Source organism: Phoxinus phoxinus (genome assembly GCF_949152265.1).
Source record: "Phoxinus phoxinus genome assembly, chromosome: 25".
NCBI lineage: Eukaryota > Metazoa > Chordata > Actinopteri > Cypriniformes > Leuciscidae > Phoxinus > Phoxinus phoxinus.
In genome coordinates, this window is record NC_136900.1 from 23,086,962 (window position 1) to 23,108,271 (window position 21,310).

Genomic DNA, 21,310 nt, shown 5'->3' on the forward strand with positions numbered 1-21,310 from the left:
GCAGCTCGAACAACACCATCTGTCCCTGGGAAAACCTTGGTGATGGTCCCAACAGGCCAAAGTCCTCTGGGAAGGTTGGAGTCAATGATCATCACAATTTGTCCCACAGTAGCATTATCAGTGGATTTCCTCCATTTATGTCTTAGCTGAAGCCCTGGGAGGTAGTTCTGGACAAAGCGTTTCCAGAAATGATCACTGATCACCTGACTGTGTTTCCATCTTCTGTTGGAAAGGGCATCATGAGGGCCGTATACTGCCTGTGGTAATGTAGCGTCGCGCCGCCCCATTAGCAGCAGGTTTGGCGTGATGGGGTCCGGGTCAGCCACATCAGAGGAGGCATATCCGAGTGGTTTAGAATTAAGGAGCCCTTCAACTTCTATGAGAGCTGTTAGGAGCACTTCCTCTGCCACAACTTGGTCTTTCAGGACGACTTGCAGGGCTGACTTAACAGAACGGATTTCCCTCTCCCAGGCTCCCCCGAAATGAGGAGAGTATGGTGGGTTGAAGTGGAAGTTGATAGTCTGCTTAGCCAGTTGCTGCTGCAACTCTGGTGCCATGCTCTCAAAAGCGCTCTGTAGTTCTTTATGACCGCCCCTGAAATTGGTGCCCCGGTCGGACCATAGCTCGTAAGGCTTCCCCCGGCGTGCAATAAACCTGCGTAATGACATTAAGAAAGAGTCAGTATCAAGGCTAGGGATGAGATCTAAGTGGACGCATCTAGTGGTGAGGCATTTGTAGATGATTCCCCAGCGTTTCTCTCTCCTACGCCCAATCTTAATCAGGTATGGTCCGAAACAGTCTACGCCTGTAGACCAGAAGGGCGGTTTGTAGAGTCTCAGCCGAGATGAGGGAAGGTCAGCCATCATTGGTGTGGAGGGTGAGGCGCGCCATCTCCTGCAGTCCACACACCGGTACTGATGTTTCTTAATGGCCTGGCGACCTCTGAGGATCCAGTAGGTGCGGCGTAACTCTGCATAGAGTCTCTCTGCACCAGGGTGAAACAGCTGAACATCATAGTGCTTTATGATAAGCTGAGTCAGAGGGTGATCAGGTGATAACACAACTGGGTGAATGCTGTCAGGGTCTACATCTGTAGCTTGACGCAGGCGGCCTCCCACTCTGACTAGTCCACTGGGGCTGTCATACTCAGGGGAAAGGGCACTGAGACGACTGCTAGGGCGAACAGGGTTACCTGCTTGTAAGGCTTGGACCTCCTCTGGGAAGCTGTCCTTCTGCGCAGATTGAAGCAGCTGGGTCTCTGCCTCCAGGCGCTCACTTGCAGTGTAGGGGGTGGTAGCCGCCCCCTGCAGGGATTGGTGAGTGGCCAGAATCAAATCATCTAGAGATGTGTACTGTGCTGGATCTGGCAGACTTGGTGATACATTTGTAAGGCCACAGAAGGCGGTCTTTCTGAGTTCTTCACTGCCAGATTCTGGGAACTCTGTCGGGGGCTTCGGCCAGGTGTCAGGAGTCTGTGTGAGAAACTGTGGGCCTTGTGACCATCGGCTGGAAACTGTGAGCTCTGACAGTGGTTTCCCTCTTGTGATGTCATCGGCTGGATTATCATCAGAGTTCACATACCCCCACTGTTCTGGAGAGGTCAGCTCCTGTATCTCACAGATCCGAGTCCCCACAAAAACTTTGTACCTGCAGGAGCTGGACTGGATCCACTGAAGCACTGTAGTGGAATCTGTCCACAGGTAGACTGAGTGAAGGGGTAGTGAGAGCTCAGTTTGGAGTGCCTTGGCCAGTTGGGCTCCAGTGAGCGCAGCACACAGCTCCAGTCGGGGTATCGACACCTGCTTGCGGGGCGCTACTCTGGAACGTGCTATGATGAAGGAGGTGGAGATGTGAGCCTGCTGCTCTGTAACTCTGAGATAGGCCACAGCTCCATACGCCTTCTCTGAGGCGTCACAGAAGATGTGAGCCTCATATGTCGCACAGTTGCTGTTGTGAGGAGGAGCGTAACATCGGGGAATGGTGATATACTGGAGATAAGACAATTCCTTTTCCCATTCGAGCCAGAACTGAAGCAGGTTTCCTTCTATGGGCTCATCCCATCCTCTCTCTGTGTTCCACAGGGCCTGCACAATGAGCTTTGCTCTTGTAGTGTAGGGGCAGATATAACCCAATGGGTCATACTGACTGGCCAGTACTTTGTAAACATTGCGCAGTGTCACAGTTGTGTAGGTTACAGGGCGGTGCTTGTATCCCAGGACGTCAGTAGTGCAGTGCCAGCTGAGACCCAGTGTTGACTCCTGAGGATCAAGGTTTTTAAGGTTTAACCACAGTTCACAGCTATCTGACCTGGCCTTACCTGGCAGATGAGCGACCACCTCAGGGATGTTGCTAGCCCACTGGCGTATCTCAAATCCACCTTGGATAAGCAGCTCTCTCATTCTGTCGATGAGCAATTTGGCCTCTTGTGGGTCAAAAAAGGACTGCAGGCAGTTGTCCACGTAGAACGCTGTGTGTACAGAGTCGTAGATGTCTTTATAGGTGTCTCTGTGCTCCCTTACGTGGCTCTGAAGGGCAAAGGTAGCACAGCAGGGGCTACATGTTGTCCCAAAGGGCAGGACTCTCCACTCATATACATCTGGGGGCCTCTCTGTTTCACAGTCTCTCCATAAGAACCGCAGCAGCGGGCAGTCTTCAGGGAGCAGGCGGATCTGGTGAAACATGGCCTTTATGTCTCCGCTCACTGCTACAGGATACTGGCGGAAACGCAGGAGTACACCCAGCAGTGTAGGCCCCAGGGGAGGTCCTGGCAGGAGGTAATGGTTAAGAACGGTCCCCTGGAACTCAAAGGAGCAGTTAAAGACCACACGAGCTTTGTTGTTGTGATGCACAATGTGGTGTGGTACATACCAAGATTCAGCAGAGCTATGGATCTCTTCGGGAGTCAGCTTTACAACATAACCAGAATCTATCAACCTCTTGATCTCCTGGTTGTATGTGAGTGCCAGGTCAGGATTCTTAGCTAGCTTACGCTCAGTGGACCTCAGAAGGCCTTTAACTACTTCAGAAGAGACCTGCATCTGTGGGAAGTCCTTCTTCCTGAGCAGAGGAGTGGCATATCGCTCTACACCATCCACAGGTACTCTGATGGTCTTTACCTCTAACATGGCTATGGCCTCTCTGTCCTCCTTTGAGCGCGTGACCTCCTTCCCAGGTCTATGGATGGGAGCATCTAGTTGCCACAGACGCTGTACATCCTGCTGAAGGGCAATGGCAGGAGAAAGGCATGATATGTTCAGGCAGTGAGCCTCCCTCTGCTGTGTAGGCATACTGCAGCTCGGACCTTGGATAGCCCAACCGAGCTTGGTGCAGACGGCGACAGGTCCTTGGGCTGAACCTCGCAGGATAGCACGGACAGGAGTTATGAGGTGAGCATTGTCGGAGCCGATTAACACAAGTGGCTGTATTTGATTGAATCCTTCAAGCTGCACTCGCTGTAGGTGATGATACTTCTCCTTTAAGAGCTCCACTGGGCATGACTGTTCAGCTAGGCTGAGCTGTTGGGCGGTAAAGGCACGCGTTATCTTGTAACGTATTTTCGGCTTGGCCTTTGGGGACATCTGGAAAGAGACATAACCTCCTTTGATATGGATCACATCTTGACGAATAGTACGCAGAGACAGAGTTTCCTCCTCCTGGATTAAGCCTAACGACTTGACAGCAGCAGGGAGTATAATGGTTTTCTCTGAGCCATCATCAAGAAGAGCATATGTGTCCAGAGATTTACTTTGATAGTGTAACTGGATGGGCACAACCTTCAGCATTACACGGCCAGAGTGACTGATAGGAGCCAAAAACACTCGGCTGGTGCTCACTGTCAGGATATTTGGGTCCCTCCTCTTCGCTTCAGCCAGGTCATGAAGCACTAATAAGTGCTGTTCTCCACAGGTGCTACACATCTTCTTAAGAGTGCACTGCTCGGGGGTGTGTTTACGGCCACAGCGCCAGCATCTGGATTTTTCCTTTATCCAAGAAGCTACAGCTTTGAGGTCTAGCTTCTTAAAATCTACACAGCCACTGAGGTAGTGCTCTGTCCCTTCACAGTATGGGCAGTATGGCTTAAACTGCTTCTTCTTAGAGGAGGAAGAAGGATTAGTAATGTGTGCCTTAGTGTCTATCTTTGGCTGTGTTCGATCGGGATCTGAGCCATAATAGATGGATGTAGACTTACTCTGTGCCCTGTACCCGGCAGAGGCTCTGGGGTTGCCCCTCTCTGGGCGTGGTCTGTCTGAGAGCTGTGGCTGACTGGCTTGCCGTGATAACTGTAGAACTTGAGACTTGCGCTCGAGCCACCCGGAGAAGTCGTACATATTGTAGGTGCAACTGCTACCAGTGCGTATGATACCACGTGTGATGCAGTACTCAATGAAACTGTCTCTGTAGCTAGGCGGAAGCTTAGTGAGTAACCTGTCTACGTGTGACCCACACTGGAGCTCACTGGCTGCTACATCGTCCATAGTACTGAGAAGGCCCACTAGGCTGGACACCGCCAGGGAGAAATCTTCAAAGGCTTGAGGGTCACCTGCCTTAATAGGAGAGCAGTTAAGTATAGCACTCAGTTCACTCTGGACTAATTGCCTAGGTTGCCCATATCTCTGCTCCAAAGCTCTCATTGCACTAGTGTAAGGAGTGCGGTCATGAATATAGCGTTTGGCCACTTGTAACGCACATGGATGCTCTAACTGATCTATCAGAATGTGATATTTATACTCCTCTGTGAGATGAGCATGTGGCCCAAGTAGGCTGTCCAGTCCTTTCTTCAGTAATACAAAGTCACACTCTCTACCTGATTTGAATGTCACCAGTCTAGGCTTCGGGATGCCATATGCAGATGCTAAGATCATCTCCATCAGGTTTGGCTGGGTGACTTCAGCTGCAGGACGTACTGAGTCTTGTGCAGTAAATGCAGCAGGCAGTGAGGGGTAGGCAGAGACTGATGGATATGCAGCAGAGTAGTAGCGGGCTGAATCAGGAGGTGGAGCTGCATAAAGCTGGCTATAAGTGTGCGGCGCTGATACCCCCGGTGGTGGCTGATACAGTGACGCTGAGACTGCAGATAAGTCGTGGGATTGTGTAGAGAGTACCTGGGTGGAGCTGCCTGGAGGCTGCGGGTGTTGGTACCTCTGACTGTATAGGGGCTCAGCCTGACGTGGTTCAAGCCTCTCAAACTGTACTGATTGGGCTACTTGACTGACAGGTTGTAGAGCAGGCTGAATCACATGACTCATTCTGGGGGGCGGAGCAGGTAGCGTTGCCGGCTGAATACCTGGATGGGCCACAGGGATCCTCAGCTGGTGGGCCGGCTGTGGCGCGGGCCAAGATGCAGACTGACCTGCGGGCTGAAATGCAGTATTCACCCTGGGCTGCAGTACAGGCGGTGTCGCTGGCGGCTGCTGAAGCACAGGTTGAGGTACTAGCAATGCTCCTGGCTGCTGTGCAGGTTGAGCTACAGGGTTCGGTGATAGCGGCACTGTCTGAATATTTGAAGTAGGTTGAATAATAGTGCTTAAAGGTAGTGGAGCTGACTTTGGTGCTGAATGGAGAATGGGGTTTGCATTTCGCAGTGGTGAAGATGCAATAGGTTCTACTGGCCTGAACAGGTTCACAGGCGTCCTAATGTCCTGCCTCACTGCTGGTGCCAGGATGTGTAGCTGATCAGTAGTATGGATGCTGCTTATGCCCACACTGCTATGCTGTGGTGTTTGGAGTAGAGCAGGAAGCGAATCGGCTCTATCTTGTTGTTGAGCATCACTCTGAGTAGGGAGAGGACTGGATGATTCACATGCTCGCTCCAGTCGTTCCACACGCTTGGTTATTGCACCACTGGTCTCCTTCATAGTGATTTGCATCTCATTCATTGTTTTCAGTACACTGCCCCAAGCTGCCTCCATTCTCTTCCATTTTCTCCTCTCCTTCTTCTTCTCCTTATCACATTCCTCTGAACTGCTGCTGCTTGAAGACTCTGTCTCCTCTGGATCAGGTAGGTCGTGCTCAAACTCCGCCAGATGTCCCGGAAGCTTTCTGCTCCTTCTTGGACGGGAACTATGATTTGGACTTTCCTCCTGAGGAACTTCATCTTGTGGAGTTGCCATCTTGTTGACTCAGCCAATAAACCTCCGGCTCGAAGGACCACTTGTAAGAGACCGTGTGCGTCTGCGGCTGATTATGAATTGCTCATCAACTGAGTCTTCCTCGGTCAGAAGGAATAGGCAAATCCCATGTTGCAGTTTTGAGAATTTATTAATGAAGAGTCAGGTACATGGAGATGATGATGGTTTAAAGGTAACAAATAGGTGTGTTTGTGGGTGTGTGTGTGTGTGTGTGTGTGTTTGTGTGTGTGTGTGTGGTTATATCTTAAGGACGCACACAGCACTCATACACACAAGATTAGCGCAGGATTAATAAAGGATGGCAATTTTCTGCACTGTTAATGATGCTCTCATGTCACTGGATCACCCCAAAGTGAAAGCGCCTAGCGCAACCGCGATCGATCAAACTACAAACGAACACATGCATTATGGGTAACGTAGTCTATGTCAGGGCACGGACTTTTAACATATAATATACATAATATGGTAACACTTTAGTTTAGGTTTAGTCCAATTCTCACTATTAACTAACTATAAACTACGACTTGTCTCAATAAACTCCTAATTACTGTGTATTAATAGTTAAGGTAGTTAAATTTAGTTATTGGTAGGAATTGGGTCAGGATTATGGGATGTAGAGTATGGTCATGCAGAATAAGGCATTAATATGTGCTTTATAAGTACTAATAAACATGTTAGTATGTTATAAAGGTGATAGTCCTAATATATATACTAACAAGCAACTAGTGAATTGGGCCCTAAACTAAAGTGTTATTATTATTGTCCACACTGAAGGTCTATGTGGCAGCCATAGCTCCCTTCCACATGCCTTAAAGCGATGGTCCTATGGGGAGACGCCAACTAATTGTTTGTTTCCTTCGTGGTGCTCAGAGGATGAGGCATGTCCACGCCAGGGTTCCTGTTTTGGACCTGACAGTGATTCTTGAAGGGTTATCCATGGCACCCTTCAAATCCACTGATGAGGTGTCGGATAAGTTTTTCTCTTTCAAAGTAGGCTTCCTGCTAGATATTATGTTCCTCACGAGAGTTGGGGACCTGGAGGCGCGATCTGTTTCTCCCTCTAGCCTTAAGTTTGCTCCTGGAAGAGTAAAGGCCATTCTCCACCCTGGGCCAGGTCACGTGCCCAAGGTGCCATCTAATGTGGCACGGTCTGTTTTCTTGCAGGCTTTTCATTCTCCACCACATGTGTCGGCTGATCAGGAAAAGCTACATATAATATGCCCTGTCTGGGCTTTGGAGGCCTATGTACGTAGGTCCTCGTGCTGGAGGAAGTCGCTCCAGCTACTTGTTTGTTTTGGGTTCCTTAAAAAGGGTTCCCCTGCCTCAAAGCATACCATTAGCTGGTGGATTGTGGAGACTATTTATTCAGCATATGAGGCGTGCAGTCTGCCTTTGCCTTTCCTTATAAGAGCCCACTTGACTAGAGAATTGGCATCCTCCAAAGCCCTGCTATCGGGGGTTTCCCTTCAAGAGGTCTGTAATGCTGCTGGCTGGGCTTTCCTACACACTTTCATAAGTATTACAGCCTAGGTCTTCCCTCCACGGCGGGTTCCTCAAGTCCTTATGTCCTGAGTTGTCCCAGACAAGCTTCACACCAGGACAGGCACTAGTCATTATGGCGCAGTGTCGTCTTCGAAAAGGAATGTCTCGGGTCTTGGGTTCGACCTGTTAGAAGCTAACACTGTTATGTGCCAGCTTCCCTTTGTAGCTTCTGTGTACTCCCGTCAAGTACTCCCGTCAAGTGACATCATGATGCAACACCAATCCTGATTGGACTAGTTCCACACATGCTTCAGACGCTATCCCGACATTCCCCAAAGTGTCGTCACTTCTCAGGGAACAATGGTTACAGTCGTAACCCAATATATTTTTTGTGTGTTGGTTTTCTGATCTGGTTTTGATTTGGTTTTTAGCTTGTTGCTATGCAGTTGGTAAGTTTGCCTGGTTTAGCAAACATCATTAGTAATGATGTGATCATATAAAAATATGTATGTGTTATACATTTGATTGATTGATTTCCACTATCAACAATTGTATTATTCATTATTTTATTTTTACACCTTTATTCATTAAATTTAAATACAAATATTTTAAATCCTATAATGCTGTCATTCAATAAGTAGCTGAACACATGCTATAACCATGACATCAGATATCACCAAACATTAATAATTATTTTAAATTCTCCACAAAATAGTCAAATAAGATTCAAAGTGTGTTTAAATTACATAGTGTTTGCATACCTGAGAGGAAGAGAAATAGTAGACGTTGTTTGCCAGTGACATGCTTGAGCTGGCAATCATTTATTCCAAACCCTGCCTCTTTCTGGCCACTTTGAAGCTCTCGTCCAATCAACTGTGCCCTAAAGGTTTACGTGAAAGGCAGAGGAGCAGGAAGAGATGAGGAGAATGTAAACTCAACACCACCATCAGCACAAACAAACACACTCGTACAAGCGCGTACACGCATCAGAGAAGCTGTGAGGCTGGAAAAACAGCTTTGGAAAACACGTTACTGCGGAGCTTTCCTGTGCAAACACCAGTCGGAACAGGAACTATAGTGGGAAATCTCTGTTTTTTGACTGTATACTGAGAACGTTTCTGTGTTTGGTATTTTTGATTTACCAATCTTTGGAGTTTCAGGAATAAAATATCCTTAGCAAGGTAAGGACACATTTCTTGTTTGGCTTGCTAGCCTGCTGACAGCCAGCGACGCAGGACATATGCTGGTTTTCCTCTTATCTCTGTGTGTGGGGGACACAAAGAGATTGGTTTATGTCATGCGTTTTGCTAATGGTCAGATTACTAATGCAAGACCCTTTTACTAGTCAGATGCCTCATATTTCTCTTTAGCGATGTTTTGCCTGAGGCATTAAATGGGACAAAACAGGAATTTTGAATTTAGGCTCATATAATGAACCTCTTGTGACCATGGTGACGGCCCTGTCCTTCAAATTACTCATGAAGATAATCGTCATGTGATTTGTTGCTTTGGCAACTGATCTCGACAGGCTTTGAATGTGAACATAATAAATACATTTCAAAGGCAGGATCAGAATAAACAATTCATATTAAAAGAACAAATTAAAGCGTGTATGAAATAATAAATAATTAAGCATGTTTAAAAAATAAATATAAAGAATGAAAATGTACAAATTGTACCCGGAACAAATCTCACATGGTCATTTGTTTGTGTTTTTTAAAGGTTGAATGACTCCATGTTGGAAAACCATATGGAGAACGACGCCAACTCGGACAAATCGGAGAGGGAGACCCATGAAGACTCAGACAATGCAGCCAATGAGAATGGAGGCAGATTGACTGAGGAAAGTGATATGGACCAATCAGATGACGTGTGCCTCCAGGCAACAGCGTTCGTTGAAGAAGCCCATGAAGAGATGGGAGAGGTGATAACTTAATATGGCTTCATCACATCACAGTCTCTGTTTGGCCTGAATGAACTGCTTTGTCTAACCAGCACAAAGTTAATTGTGTTTCGGTTATGCAGTGATTGTGTTTTTTGTATATTGTGTTTTCCTGTCAATGAAGACTAGCTAAAACAAAGAGAAATTATATGTTAACCAATTAAAATTTGCCCTTAGAAGTAAAATTGTCAGCTTAAAAATAGGGCATTATTTGAGGGAACAGCCATTTGTAGTGGTGTCTGAAACCATAGTGGACGTTATTGCGTGCACTCATTCAATTCCACAATGCACCGCAATAATGAGCGTACAACCTGATGTACGCTCAACAGCTAGAGAATACCCATAATGCACTGTGAGAGTCGTGGGCCAAATAAATTCCCACGTCTGACCATAAGATGGCACCTGCAGCTGAATCATCCATCCGTTCATTTTACAAACCGCTGGTACAGCGTAATGTCATACAGGGATTTATACCTTTTTAATTGGTTAATTGGTCACCTAGTATTAACCTCTTGTTTATTGAACTGTTGTAACAAAATCAATATCGTGTTTGCAGTCGTGCTTATAATCGGGAAAACAGCACCCTTCCTTGTGTGGTAGCCTATTGCTTATAGATATTAAAATCAAGAACTCATACAGGGACATTTTTTTTGTACCATACCTTGAATTTTGGGGGCTTTTTTTATCTAATTTGGTGGCATTTTTGCCCTAAGCCCCCGTTAATTTCCGGTATTTCTGAAGGCGCCTTTTGTTGCAAGGCCCATTTTAATTGAAACGGCTGAAATGTAGCAAAGACTAGTTACTGATGACAATGGGTATCTTTATTTTTTAACAGATGCATTAACATTTAAAAATTTTGCATTTAGCAAATGCTTTTATCCAAAATGACTTAAATGGCATTCAAGGTAAATATATATATTTTCTGTTGTCATCACAGGCTGGTGAGGCGTCCCAGGTCGAGACCGTCTCAGATGAGAATAAGGGTTTAATTTGGACTCTCCTGAAGCAGCTGAGGCCCGGGATGGACCTGTCTAAAGTGGTTTTGCCAACGTTTATCCTGGAGCCGCGTTCATTTTTGGACAAGCTGTCAGATTACTATTACCACGCTGACCTGCTGTCCCAGTAAGCACCTCATTAGCATCACTACTGCAGCCAGCCGCATTTTACTAAAACTAGCATTTTGAAGTTTCACAGGGTTTGTTGGAGAAGAGATAATCATCATATATATTTTTGTTTTAGGGCTGTGACGGAAGAGAGCCCGTACTGCAGGATGAAGCAGGTCTTGCGCTGGTATCTGTCAGGCTTCTACAAGAAACCAAAGGCAAGTTGGGTGCTAATTTTTGGATTGAGATATGAGAATCATAAACCAGTTCACAGTAACCAGGATTCCATACGTGGAATTTTATGCACATTTTGGGGTATCTCATAAAAATAACTGGATGAAAACACCAAAATGTTCGTTCAAAAGTTTGGGGTCGGTAATATTCTAAATGTTTTTGAAAAAAGTGCCTTATGCTCACAAAGGCTGCATTAATTCGATGAAAAATATAGTAACTAAAAACAGTTACATTTTGTAAAATATTTAAAATAACTGTTCCATTTAATACATTTTATTATGTAATTTATTCCTTTGATGGTAAAGCTGAATTTTCAGAATCATTACTCCAGTCTTCAGTGTCACATGATCCTTCAGAAATCATTCTAATATGCTGATTGTCTGCACAAGAAACATTTGTTTTATTATCAATGCTGAAACGTTGCTTGATATTTTTTTGGAAACCTTGATGTTTTTTTTTTATAAATAGATAACCTTTGTTACATTATAATTACCCCTACTGTCTCTTTTGGTCAATTTAATGCGCCCTTGCTAAATAAATAAAACATAAATATATATATTTGTTTTTAAGTCTTACGGGTGTTCATTTGTATGTCTTTCAGGGTCTGAAGAAACCATATAACCCTATTCTAGGAGAAATGTTTCGATGCTGTTGGCTGCATCCACAAACAGACAGCTGTACATTTTACATAGCAGAGCAGGTGAGACTAGAATTATGTGTTTAAAAAGTGTTTGGACTGTCACACTTAAAAATATTTGACATTGCATTAAAGGGTTAGTTTACCCAAAATTGTCATCAATTATGTTGTCTCACACTTTTGTTGTTCCAAACACGTAAGACCTTTGTTCATCTTCAGAACACAAATGAAGAGATTTTTAATGAAATCTGGGAGCTTTCTGTCTCTTCATTGACAGCTATGCAACTACCACTTTGACGCTTCACAAAGTTCATAAAGAGATCGTAAAACTAATCCATATGAATCGAGCAGTTTAGTCTTTTTCTGAAGAGACTCGATCACTTATTTTGAAAAAAAAAAAAATTAAGCTTTTATTCACATAATAACATTGATCAGCGAACATAAACAGAAGCTCAAATGTACTTGTTTAACGTGCGAGAACAAACCCCATTAGTTCTTCCTGAAGCTCAAACGTGCTGCGTAACACGAGAATGAACCTCATTGGTTCTTGCAGAAGCTCAAACGTGATGCGTAACACGAGAGTGAACCTCATTGGTTGTTCCTGAAGCTCAAACGTGCTGCGTAACTCGAGAATGAACCTCATTGGTTTTCAGAAGCTCAAACGTGCTGCGTAACACGAGAATGAACCTCATTGGTTCTTGCAGAAGCTCAAACGTGCTGCGTAACACGAGAATGAACCTCATTGGTGCTCGCACGTCAAGCAAGCATTATTGAGCTTCCATTTACCTGTTCATCATATAAAGCGATCGAATCTCTTCAGAAAATTTTGACTAAACTGCTCAATTTATATGGATTCGTTTTATGATCTTTATTTGAACTTTTTGAAGCGTCAAAATGGTAGTTACGTGAACTGTCAACGGAGGGACAGAAATTGCTCAGATTTCATTAAAAAATATTCACTTGTGTTCCGAAGATAAACGGAAGTCTTATGGGTTTGGAATGACGTGAGGGTGAGTAATTAATGACAGCATTTTCATATTTGGGTGAACTATCCCTTTAAATGCAAAGTATCAATCCAAGTGGCATTTTAAAAAGATATACTGATATTAAAACAAGTATTTGGAAACTTTCTAGTGAATCTTAATGTAATAAATGGTGTTGCTAGGACATTTGTCTTGCTGTGCACATATTGTAAACATGACTACAATCTCTGTTTGCTATGGAAACCGATAAGCTCGCCTGATAAGCAGTTCACTTTTGTACTTTCAGGTTTCTCATCACCCTCCTGTTTCCGCCTTCTACATCAGCAATAAGAAAGATGGATTCTGCATTAGTGGAAGCATTCTGGCCAAATCCAAATTTTATGGTATGTAAATTTCATGCTGAAGTTCAAATCCAGACATACAGAGATTTCAGCACACAACCTTTGTGCTTCTCTTGTTTGATCGTGGTTATAACCTCAGTGTCATTTCTTAAAGGGAACTCGCTGTCTGCGATCCTAGATGGAAAGGCCAGGCTCTTGTTTTTGCCCCGAGATGAAGAGTACATCATCACAATGCCATACGCTCACTGTAAAGGTGATAGACTTCAATCTGAATCTAAACTTCATAATTAAACCATGCTGAATTTTGAATTATGGCTTAAAGGAATAGTACACCCATAAATAATGAATATATATATTTTTGGAATCGTAACTAAAGATAAAATAAAATAATTGTATCATTATTTACTCACCATCATTTTATTTTTTGGAATAATATTAAGGTGAGTAAATAATGAGAAAACTGTTAAAGTTTTCATGAAACATTAATAAACAGAAACTGTGAATTTCTTACAGGTATTCTGTATGGTACAATGACTTTGGAGCTTGGTGGGAAAATCACAATTGAGTGTGAAAAAACACAATGTTATACAGAACTTGAATTCAAATTGAAGGTATTCTGGAGTTCCAAACCTCACCAATGACACTTAATGTATTGTTTTAATCATAATCTTACAACTGTTGTCTTTCTCTCTGTCCCAGCCTTTTCTTGGCAGCTCTTGCAACGTTAACCAGATTTCTGGAAAGATACGCATGGGGGAAGACGTTCTGGCTACAGTAGATGGCCACTGGGTAGGAGAATTTTTGGATACATAAAAGAAAAGTCCACATCACCAATATTTCCTCAGTTTTAAAGGGGTCATGGCATGGATTTTTTTTCCCATTATTTTAATATGTTCCTTGAGGTTCACTTAAAATGTTAAGACAACGCATTATCAAATCACTTACGGTTTGTGATGCCGCTGTCAGATCCAATACAGTTGGATCTTCATCTTTCAACAAAAGCTTCTTTGCAAACTCTCCATCAAACTGTGCCTTGTTTACAAAGCATATAATCCTCCGACACGATCCAGGACACCGTTAAAATAAACTATCCACTTGTTTTTCCGACGCTGGGATCCTTCTAATGTCTGTATGAGCTGTTGAAACTGGACGTTTCAAAGCGAACGTTCTTTCTCTTCTATTTCCTCTTCCACTCTTCCATTTGTCCTATTGTCGACACACTCAAGCGCATTGAGTGTCACAAACTGAACACTCATCTGTATGCTATATCCAGTGTTGACAGCATCAGTGATTACAATGGATTCTTTTCGCTTTTACTCACATCCAGTGTAGGCAAATGTCAGCCGATAAGTGACTGAATGCCAGTGGGCTATGATGCAATGATGTAACTATTCGTCGATGTCTTGTTCTTAAGGCAGTCATGTGCAAATGTATTTGCCTTTGGCTTGCTCAGTTGGGGATATTCAATTTAATTAATCAATGAATAATACTATTGATTAGCATTACCAAACATGGACGTTTTATTATTATTTTAATTTAATACTCTGAAGCTGTTTTGATACAATCTGTATTGTGAAAAGCGCTATATAAATATTCTTGACTTGACTTGTGTGACATCACAAATCCTGCAATATCAAAAGGTCTCGGGTTACTGATGTAACCTATCTTCTCTGAATAGAGACTCTGCGTAGCTTAAGACGCAGTGGGAACGCCCTCTGGGTGTGCCGATTGTCTGAAGCCCTTATAGAATCACGGCAATACATTGGCTGATGGCGCGGGCGCCGCCCCGACGCTCTTACGTCGTCATATTATATTGGCGCGCGCGCCATCTGCTCCTCAGATTTCTCTGCCGAAAAAGAAAAATCTGAAAAAATCCTTGCGCTGCCGCTTGCCAGCGAATGCAGCGCCTCGTTCCCTATTCAGAGAATATAGGTTACATCAGTAACCCGAGATGTTCTCTTTCATAGGTTCACTCAATGCTGCGTAGCTTAAGACGCAGTGGGAACGAAATACCAAACTACCGTAACTAGTACAACGACCAGATAACTCGCATGACGGGGGCAGATTACTCATTCTCAAAAACCGTGAGCCTAGAGCGGAGGGTTATGAGAAGCAGATTGTCACAAAATTTACATTTTGACAAAACCTAGAACAGCATTTATGTTAAAAAACATTTAACACACTTACTGTGTGTAAGCATACACTTTTGCGCTCGCAATAAAGCGAGCACATGGCGGCAGGCAACGACGAAACTCCATGGCACTTCACCGCAAGGAGAACTGAGTTCCACTATTTACAGTCGCTGAAGTGCAGATGAAGAATGCTGATACGAGGTAAGAGCGGCGGGGCGGCGCCCGCGCCATCATCCAATGAATTGGCGTGATTCTATAAGGCTTCAGACAATCGGCACACACAGAGGTCTAGTCTTAAGCTACGCAGCGGTGATTGAACCTATGAAGAGAACGAAACGTTTTGGGAGCTTGATTAGATAAATGCTTTGTATCAAGCGTAGCGTCAGTTCTGGCAGGTCACGTTAGTCAAGCTCGCATCAGCTGACTCTCAGCTGATCCACGTCTACCTACAGGAATGCGACGTCCATCACTGTATACATATATCAGGAGCTATCGCGTTTCTCCGGAGGAAATTACCCTCCTCCATCCCCAGCTCCTCCTCTCGCCCAGTCAGGATTTGGCATTCCCTTGAATCAGAATAAATTCTCGAATTATGTTGTACTTTAAAATTTTGAATTAATGATATCTGCAAAGCATTCATGTTGGTTCTGTTCTGTTACCCTAAGGGGGTTATTGCTGCTCTTATCCATGCTAGGCTGTTCTTGCCCGGAAAGGAACCATACCGCCAATCCAAACGAATTGGCAATCGTATTTGATGATAGTGGTCCTGACAGAATTATAATAATGAGGACATTTTGAGTTATGAAACTTCCAGGATGTTTTAATAGTACAAAGATCCCTTATATGTGAATAGATCAAGGCTAATTTGATTCATCATGTCATGACCCCTTTAAATATTAAATATTGTTGGCTGGATTCATCAGCATCTTACAGGAAGATGGATGGATGGATGGTTTGATTTGTACAATAATAAGCACACAGATCCTCTATGTGCATTGAAAGGATTGTGGCTAACTTAATCATCCAGGTGTCTCTTCAAAGATAAGAGAAGATAAGACAGAACTTTATTGATCCCTAGGGTGACATTTAGGCAAAAATGTAAAGGCACAGGCTACAACATTGCTTATCAGAATGTCTGCCAGCACATGATCTCACAGGCGTGTTTAAATCCACATGTTCCTCCAGGATGGTAAAGTGCACCTGACGGAGAAGAAGACGGGCCAGCAGGAGGTGCTGTGGGACCCCGGACCTGACATACGCGGACAGAGGCTGAAGAGACAGGTGGTGCAGATGGACCAGCAGGAGGCGTTCGAGTCTCAGAGGTACACCAACACACACTCAGAAGCACACCAACACACACTCAGAAGCACACCAACACACACTCAGAGACAGAGACAAAGGGCTAAAGAAAGTGCTGCTAAATGGATTGTCTATATGCTTTTATTTGTAATTTACTATATATTACGGAAATCAGTTGTTTAAGCTGATTTATTTGTTTTTATTTTTTGTATGTATGTTAGTTTAGATTAATAATTATCATTTGAATACAAATATTGTATATTATTATTATAAATTATTATTATTTTATATTATATATATATATATATATATATATATATATTATTTTTACAATCTATATTATATTATTTATAATCTATATATATAATATTAATATATTATTATATACAATTAAATATTTGTATTTGTTTATTTTAATTCATATATATATATAGTGTAATTTTTTTGTGTGTATATATATATATATAATATTATATTCTATAATATATTATTATATAAAATTAAATATTTGTATTTGTTTATTTTAATTAATATGTAGTGTACATTTTGTGTGTATATATATATATATATATATATATATATATATATATAATATTGTTTTTGTTTTATTTTAGGGTATCCGTGTAACAGTGTAATTATGCATTTAAGTACTGTGTAATAATAATTAACTACATGTTAGTTAATTTGCATGTAATTATGCATAATTTATAGTTATTACTACTACATGTAACAAGGACTAAAATAAAGTGTTACCATTGTTTTTTATAGATGTATTTGTTTTATTTATTTATTTATTTATTTTTTTATAGAAATATATGATGATTTATACATTTATTAAAAATATATATAGGTATTATTTTATATTTCTATGCGGTATTTGTTAAGAAATAAAAGCAATTAAACTTGAAACTTTTAAATTTAAAACTCAATCTCAGGTAAAACATGTACAGTAATGAAGTAAAATATTAGCAATTTATATTTTGCTTGCAAAATCCAGTCCAGTATATGGTGTCATTTACATTGCTGCCAATGGAGAAAAATGCTGCTACTTTTTTTTACCCAGATGGTGTAGTTACTGCATCCACCAGCTTCAGAAGCTAACAGTTCATGCTAAACCTTGACCCGTTGATTAAAAACTACAAATCACTTCCTAGATCTTTGGAATCTTGATCTGTAAATCACCAAAGAATATGTCGATCATAACGACCTAAACTTTCTGGTTTATGTTACGCCACATCAAAGCGCTGTGAAAAATGTTAAGCTTCTAGTGTAAAGCGGTCGGTGTGTTTTCCCCCGCAGGCTGTGGCAGCACGTGACCCGAGCGATCACCGATAAAGACCAGAACAGTGCCACACAGGAGAAGTTTGTTCTGGAGGAAGCGCAGCGACAGGAAGCCAGAGAGAGAAGCGAGAAACCCTGGAACCCACGACTCTTCACTCTCAACACGGACACTAATGAGTGGCACTACAAATATGCCGAGTACGTTCACACTTATTAATGCGAACGCTAAATTAACGGATACCCTAATTCCCATTGGTTACAAATCCCCAAATTTGGCAGCATTTCCATAAGTAATAATCTCATTACGATTACGTTCTCAGCACTAAGCCGTGGGATCCGGAGCGCTCCCTGGTACAGTTTGAGAAAGAAGGCATCATCCAGACGAAAGAGAAATCCCAGCGTCAGCGCAACAGTTTCTCCTACAGCCAGAACTGGGCTGGACAGAAGAAGGTGAGTCACACCGGACACTTAGTCCCAGGATTTCCTAGTATTTTCTGAAGAAGGACTCTTCCTGCGCTCCTTTAGGGTGTGTTTGACTTGACGTGTGTGTGTGTGTGTGTGTGTGTGTGTGTGTGTGTGTGTGTGTGTGTGTGTGTGTGTGTGTGTGTGTGTGTGTGTGTGTGTGTGTGTGTGTGTGTGTGTGTGTGTGTGTGTGTGTGTGTCACACAGCTGCGGGTGCATGGCAAACACAGGAAGTCAAGCAGCCAGCCGTCCAGCTGCAGTCAGAACACCGAGAGCAGCAGCACCACACCAGAACCCAACCACGAGTCATCCGACAACGAAGGCAAGTCATCGTCCCGTCAGACACACACACACACCATGAGCAAACAGAGGCGTTTGCATTCTGATAGTTAAGAGGTGAATAAACGGTTCTTGCGGCAATTAAAATCGTTTGTGAGTCCGACTATTACAAAGACTTCAAATATATCTAATCCAATCAGATCTGGAAGTAGTTTGTGAGATCCACTTGGCTATAAAGGACTTGCTGTATATTAGAGTTAAATTAGTTGGACCGATAAATATAATTTGGACGCAACTTTTAAATGCTTGTATAAAATTCAACAAAATATTTATACAGTATTTGACCATTTAAGAAAACATTCAAATAACAACAACCAAAACAAGACAAAAAGAACATGAAGTAAAACGAAGAACTGATTAAATCCAAACGGCTTGACAACGCTTTTATAAGAATCAAGTGATTATACAAGATAAAAATTTAAATAAAATTCAAAAATAATCTATTTAAATATAAAATATTTATATAAAGATATGTATTTTTATTACAAAATAAAATTTACAAAATGAATATAAACAATAAATGTATATTATAAAAATATTTTTCTTTATTAAATAAAAAAGTATTATAAAATAAAACTATTATAAAATAAAATGTCTAATAAATATATATATATATATATATATATATATATATATATAATTATACTGAACAAAATAAATGCTACAAAACACAAAAACTAAATAAACAAATCAACTATTATAATTAGATAAAAAAACAAATATTTATTATAAAACAAAGAACATCTTTACTATTAAAATGTATATATATAAATATTTTTTTTTATATATAATTAAATTAAACAAAATATATATAAACAAATAATTTATTACAAAAGAAAATATTTATTGTGAAATAATAAATATATATATAGAAAAACATATTTAATTATGAATATATAATTAAAGTAAACACAAATAAATATTATAAACCAAAAAATATATATAAATTATTTATTTTGAAACAAAGACATTAAAAAACAAAAATAAATGTTTATTATAAAATAAAGAAATATATGTATTATAAAAAAAGATATGTATTATGAAAAAATAATTATATATATGGGGGGAAATAATTATTAATATCTAATTATATTAAACAAAAATATATGAAACAAATAATTTATCATAAAACTAAAAATTATTAAAAACTAAAATAAATATTTATAATAATTATTATTATCAAATAAAATGCAATGCTTGAAAAAAGAACTGAAGACTTCAGATTGTTTTATGTGTCTCATCTTGACTTCATCAGGCTTTTTGAGCCAGTGTGGAAGATGTACTAAAGAAGTGAAGGACATCGCTCTCATAGAGGCCTCAGTAGCAGCCATACAGAAAACACAGCAAGACATACAGAGGCAAGTACACCCTTTGAAATGCTGTATTCAGCGCTATACTGTACATTTCTAACACTGTTCCCTGTATCTTCAGAAACCTGAGTGCGTTGGGTCGTCAGATAGCGCGACACAAGACGGAGGAGGAGAGCAAGTCCTTGAGCGGTCGCCACTGTCTCATCCTCTGCATGCTGTTGCTCTTTCAGCTACTCATCAACTACGTCTTCACTTGAGATGCCGTCACCTAGCAACCATCGCCTAGCAATCGTTGCCTAGCAATAAACACAGCCAAACCATCACCGTCACACAGCCCCTTGAATGCCCCACCGTGATGTTGCTACCAACCGTAGCCCACCATCAAGCACTAAGCACTTCAATTAGAGAGAAAGAGACTCTTGTTTTAATTCATATGACAGATAATCATTTAAGAGTGGATGTAAAATACTGTACTGCCACTCTTGTTCATTGATGTGTTCCCTCTTCCCTACGCACTGTTTCTTGGCAATATTGGTCATCTATATTTGTGTCACATTTGAATGCAGTTGAATGGGTTTTTGTCTGTGTGTGCGTTGCCGACAAACTCCTCTTCCATTTATACTCCGGGCCTTAATACTGATGCCAAAAAGGGGGAAAAAACAAAAACAAAAGAAAAGTCAGTGAAGTCCGCCAGTGCAATTTCTTTACGCTTTCAACCACGCAAATGTGCTCATTTTATTATTTTACCAAAACAGTGTTTCTGTATAGAACAATACAAAGAAGAGTACATGTTTACAAACTTGATTGTACACTACACAATGGAAAACCTTGCTCCTACACCAAATGCGTAGTGTAGATTTAGATGAAGAATTGACGGTAGCACTATGATAACCGAACAAACAATCAGCCATAAGGACTAAGACTGAGGGTGTGTTCACACTTGTAGTTGGGTTCGCTTGGTCCGGACTAGCGTTCAGATTGGCATTTCGACACCGAACCTAAAGGCATGGTTGGCATATGCTTGAGCTTTCTGTCCTTTTTAGGGTCTCATCTTCCTGTTTTTGGTTCGTTTACATGTCTTTGAAATATGAACGCAATACAGACAAGTCGAACCGCACCAAAGTTTGTTTGGAAGTGAACTAAGACCCATCTTTTCAGTGGTCTCAGTCCACTTGTGCACCTGGGTTCGGGTGGTCTCAGTCCACTTGTGCACCTGGGTTCGGGTGGTCTCAGTCCGCTTGTGCACCAGGGTTCGGGTGGTCTCAGTCCACTTGTGCACCTGGGTTCGGGTGGTCTCAGTCCGCTTGTGCACCAGGGTTCGGGTGGTCTTAGTCCGCTTGTGCACCAGGGTTCGGGTGGTCTCAGTCCGCTTGTGCACCAGGGTTCGGGTGGTCTCAGTCCACTTGTGCACCAGGGTTCGGGTGGTCTCAGTCCGCTTGTTTACCAGGGTTCGGGTGGTCTCAGTCCGCTTGTGCTCCTGGGTTCGGGTGGTCTCAGTCCACTTGTGCTCCAGGGTTCGGGTGGTCTCAGTCCACTTGTGCACCTGGGTTCGGGTGGTCTCAGTCCGCTTGTGCTCCAGGGTTCGGGTGGTCTCAGTCCACTTGTGCTCCTGGGTTCGGGTGGTCTCAGTCCACTTG

The 21,310-nt window shown here is 42.1% G+C and overlaps 1 protein-coding gene across 2 annotated transcripts in view; it reads left to right on the forward strand.

The window, feature by feature from the left end:
* The window catches only part of osbpl5 (oxysterol binding protein-like 5), a 56,919-nt gene extending 36,592 nt beyond the window's left edge, over positions 1 to 20,327 (forward strand). For both annotated transcript variants that reach the window (XM_079603459.1, XM_079603460.1), the window contains exons 9-22: positions 9,333 to 9,534; positions 10,490 to 10,674; positions 10,792 to 10,873; positions 11,491 to 11,589; positions 12,796 to 12,892; positions 13,005 to 13,103; positions 13,364 to 13,461; positions 13,550 to 13,639; positions 16,168 to 16,304; positions 17,581 to 17,760; positions 17,883 to 18,012; positions 18,232 to 18,346; positions 19,619 to 19,721; positions 19,795 to 20,327. In XM_079603459.1, the coding sequence (XP_079459585.1) occupies positions 9,333 to 9,534; positions 10,490 to 10,674; positions 10,792 to 10,873; positions 11,491 to 11,589; positions 12,796 to 12,892; positions 13,005 to 13,103; positions 13,364 to 13,461; positions 13,550 to 13,639; positions 16,168 to 16,304; positions 17,581 to 17,760; positions 17,883 to 18,012; positions 18,232 to 18,346; positions 19,619 to 19,721; positions 19,795 to 19,930 (1,753 nt within the window). In that variant the 3' untranslated portion in view covers positions 19,931 to 20,327. The remainder of the gene's footprint in view (positions 1 to 9,332; positions 9,535 to 10,489; positions 10,675 to 10,791; positions 10,874 to 11,490; positions 11,590 to 12,795; positions 12,893 to 13,004; positions 13,104 to 13,363; positions 13,462 to 13,549; positions 13,640 to 16,167; positions 16,305 to 17,580; positions 17,761 to 17,882; positions 18,013 to 18,231; positions 18,347 to 19,618; positions 19,722 to 19,794) is intronic.
* The last annotated feature ends 983 nt before the right edge of the window (positions 20,328 to 21,310 follow it).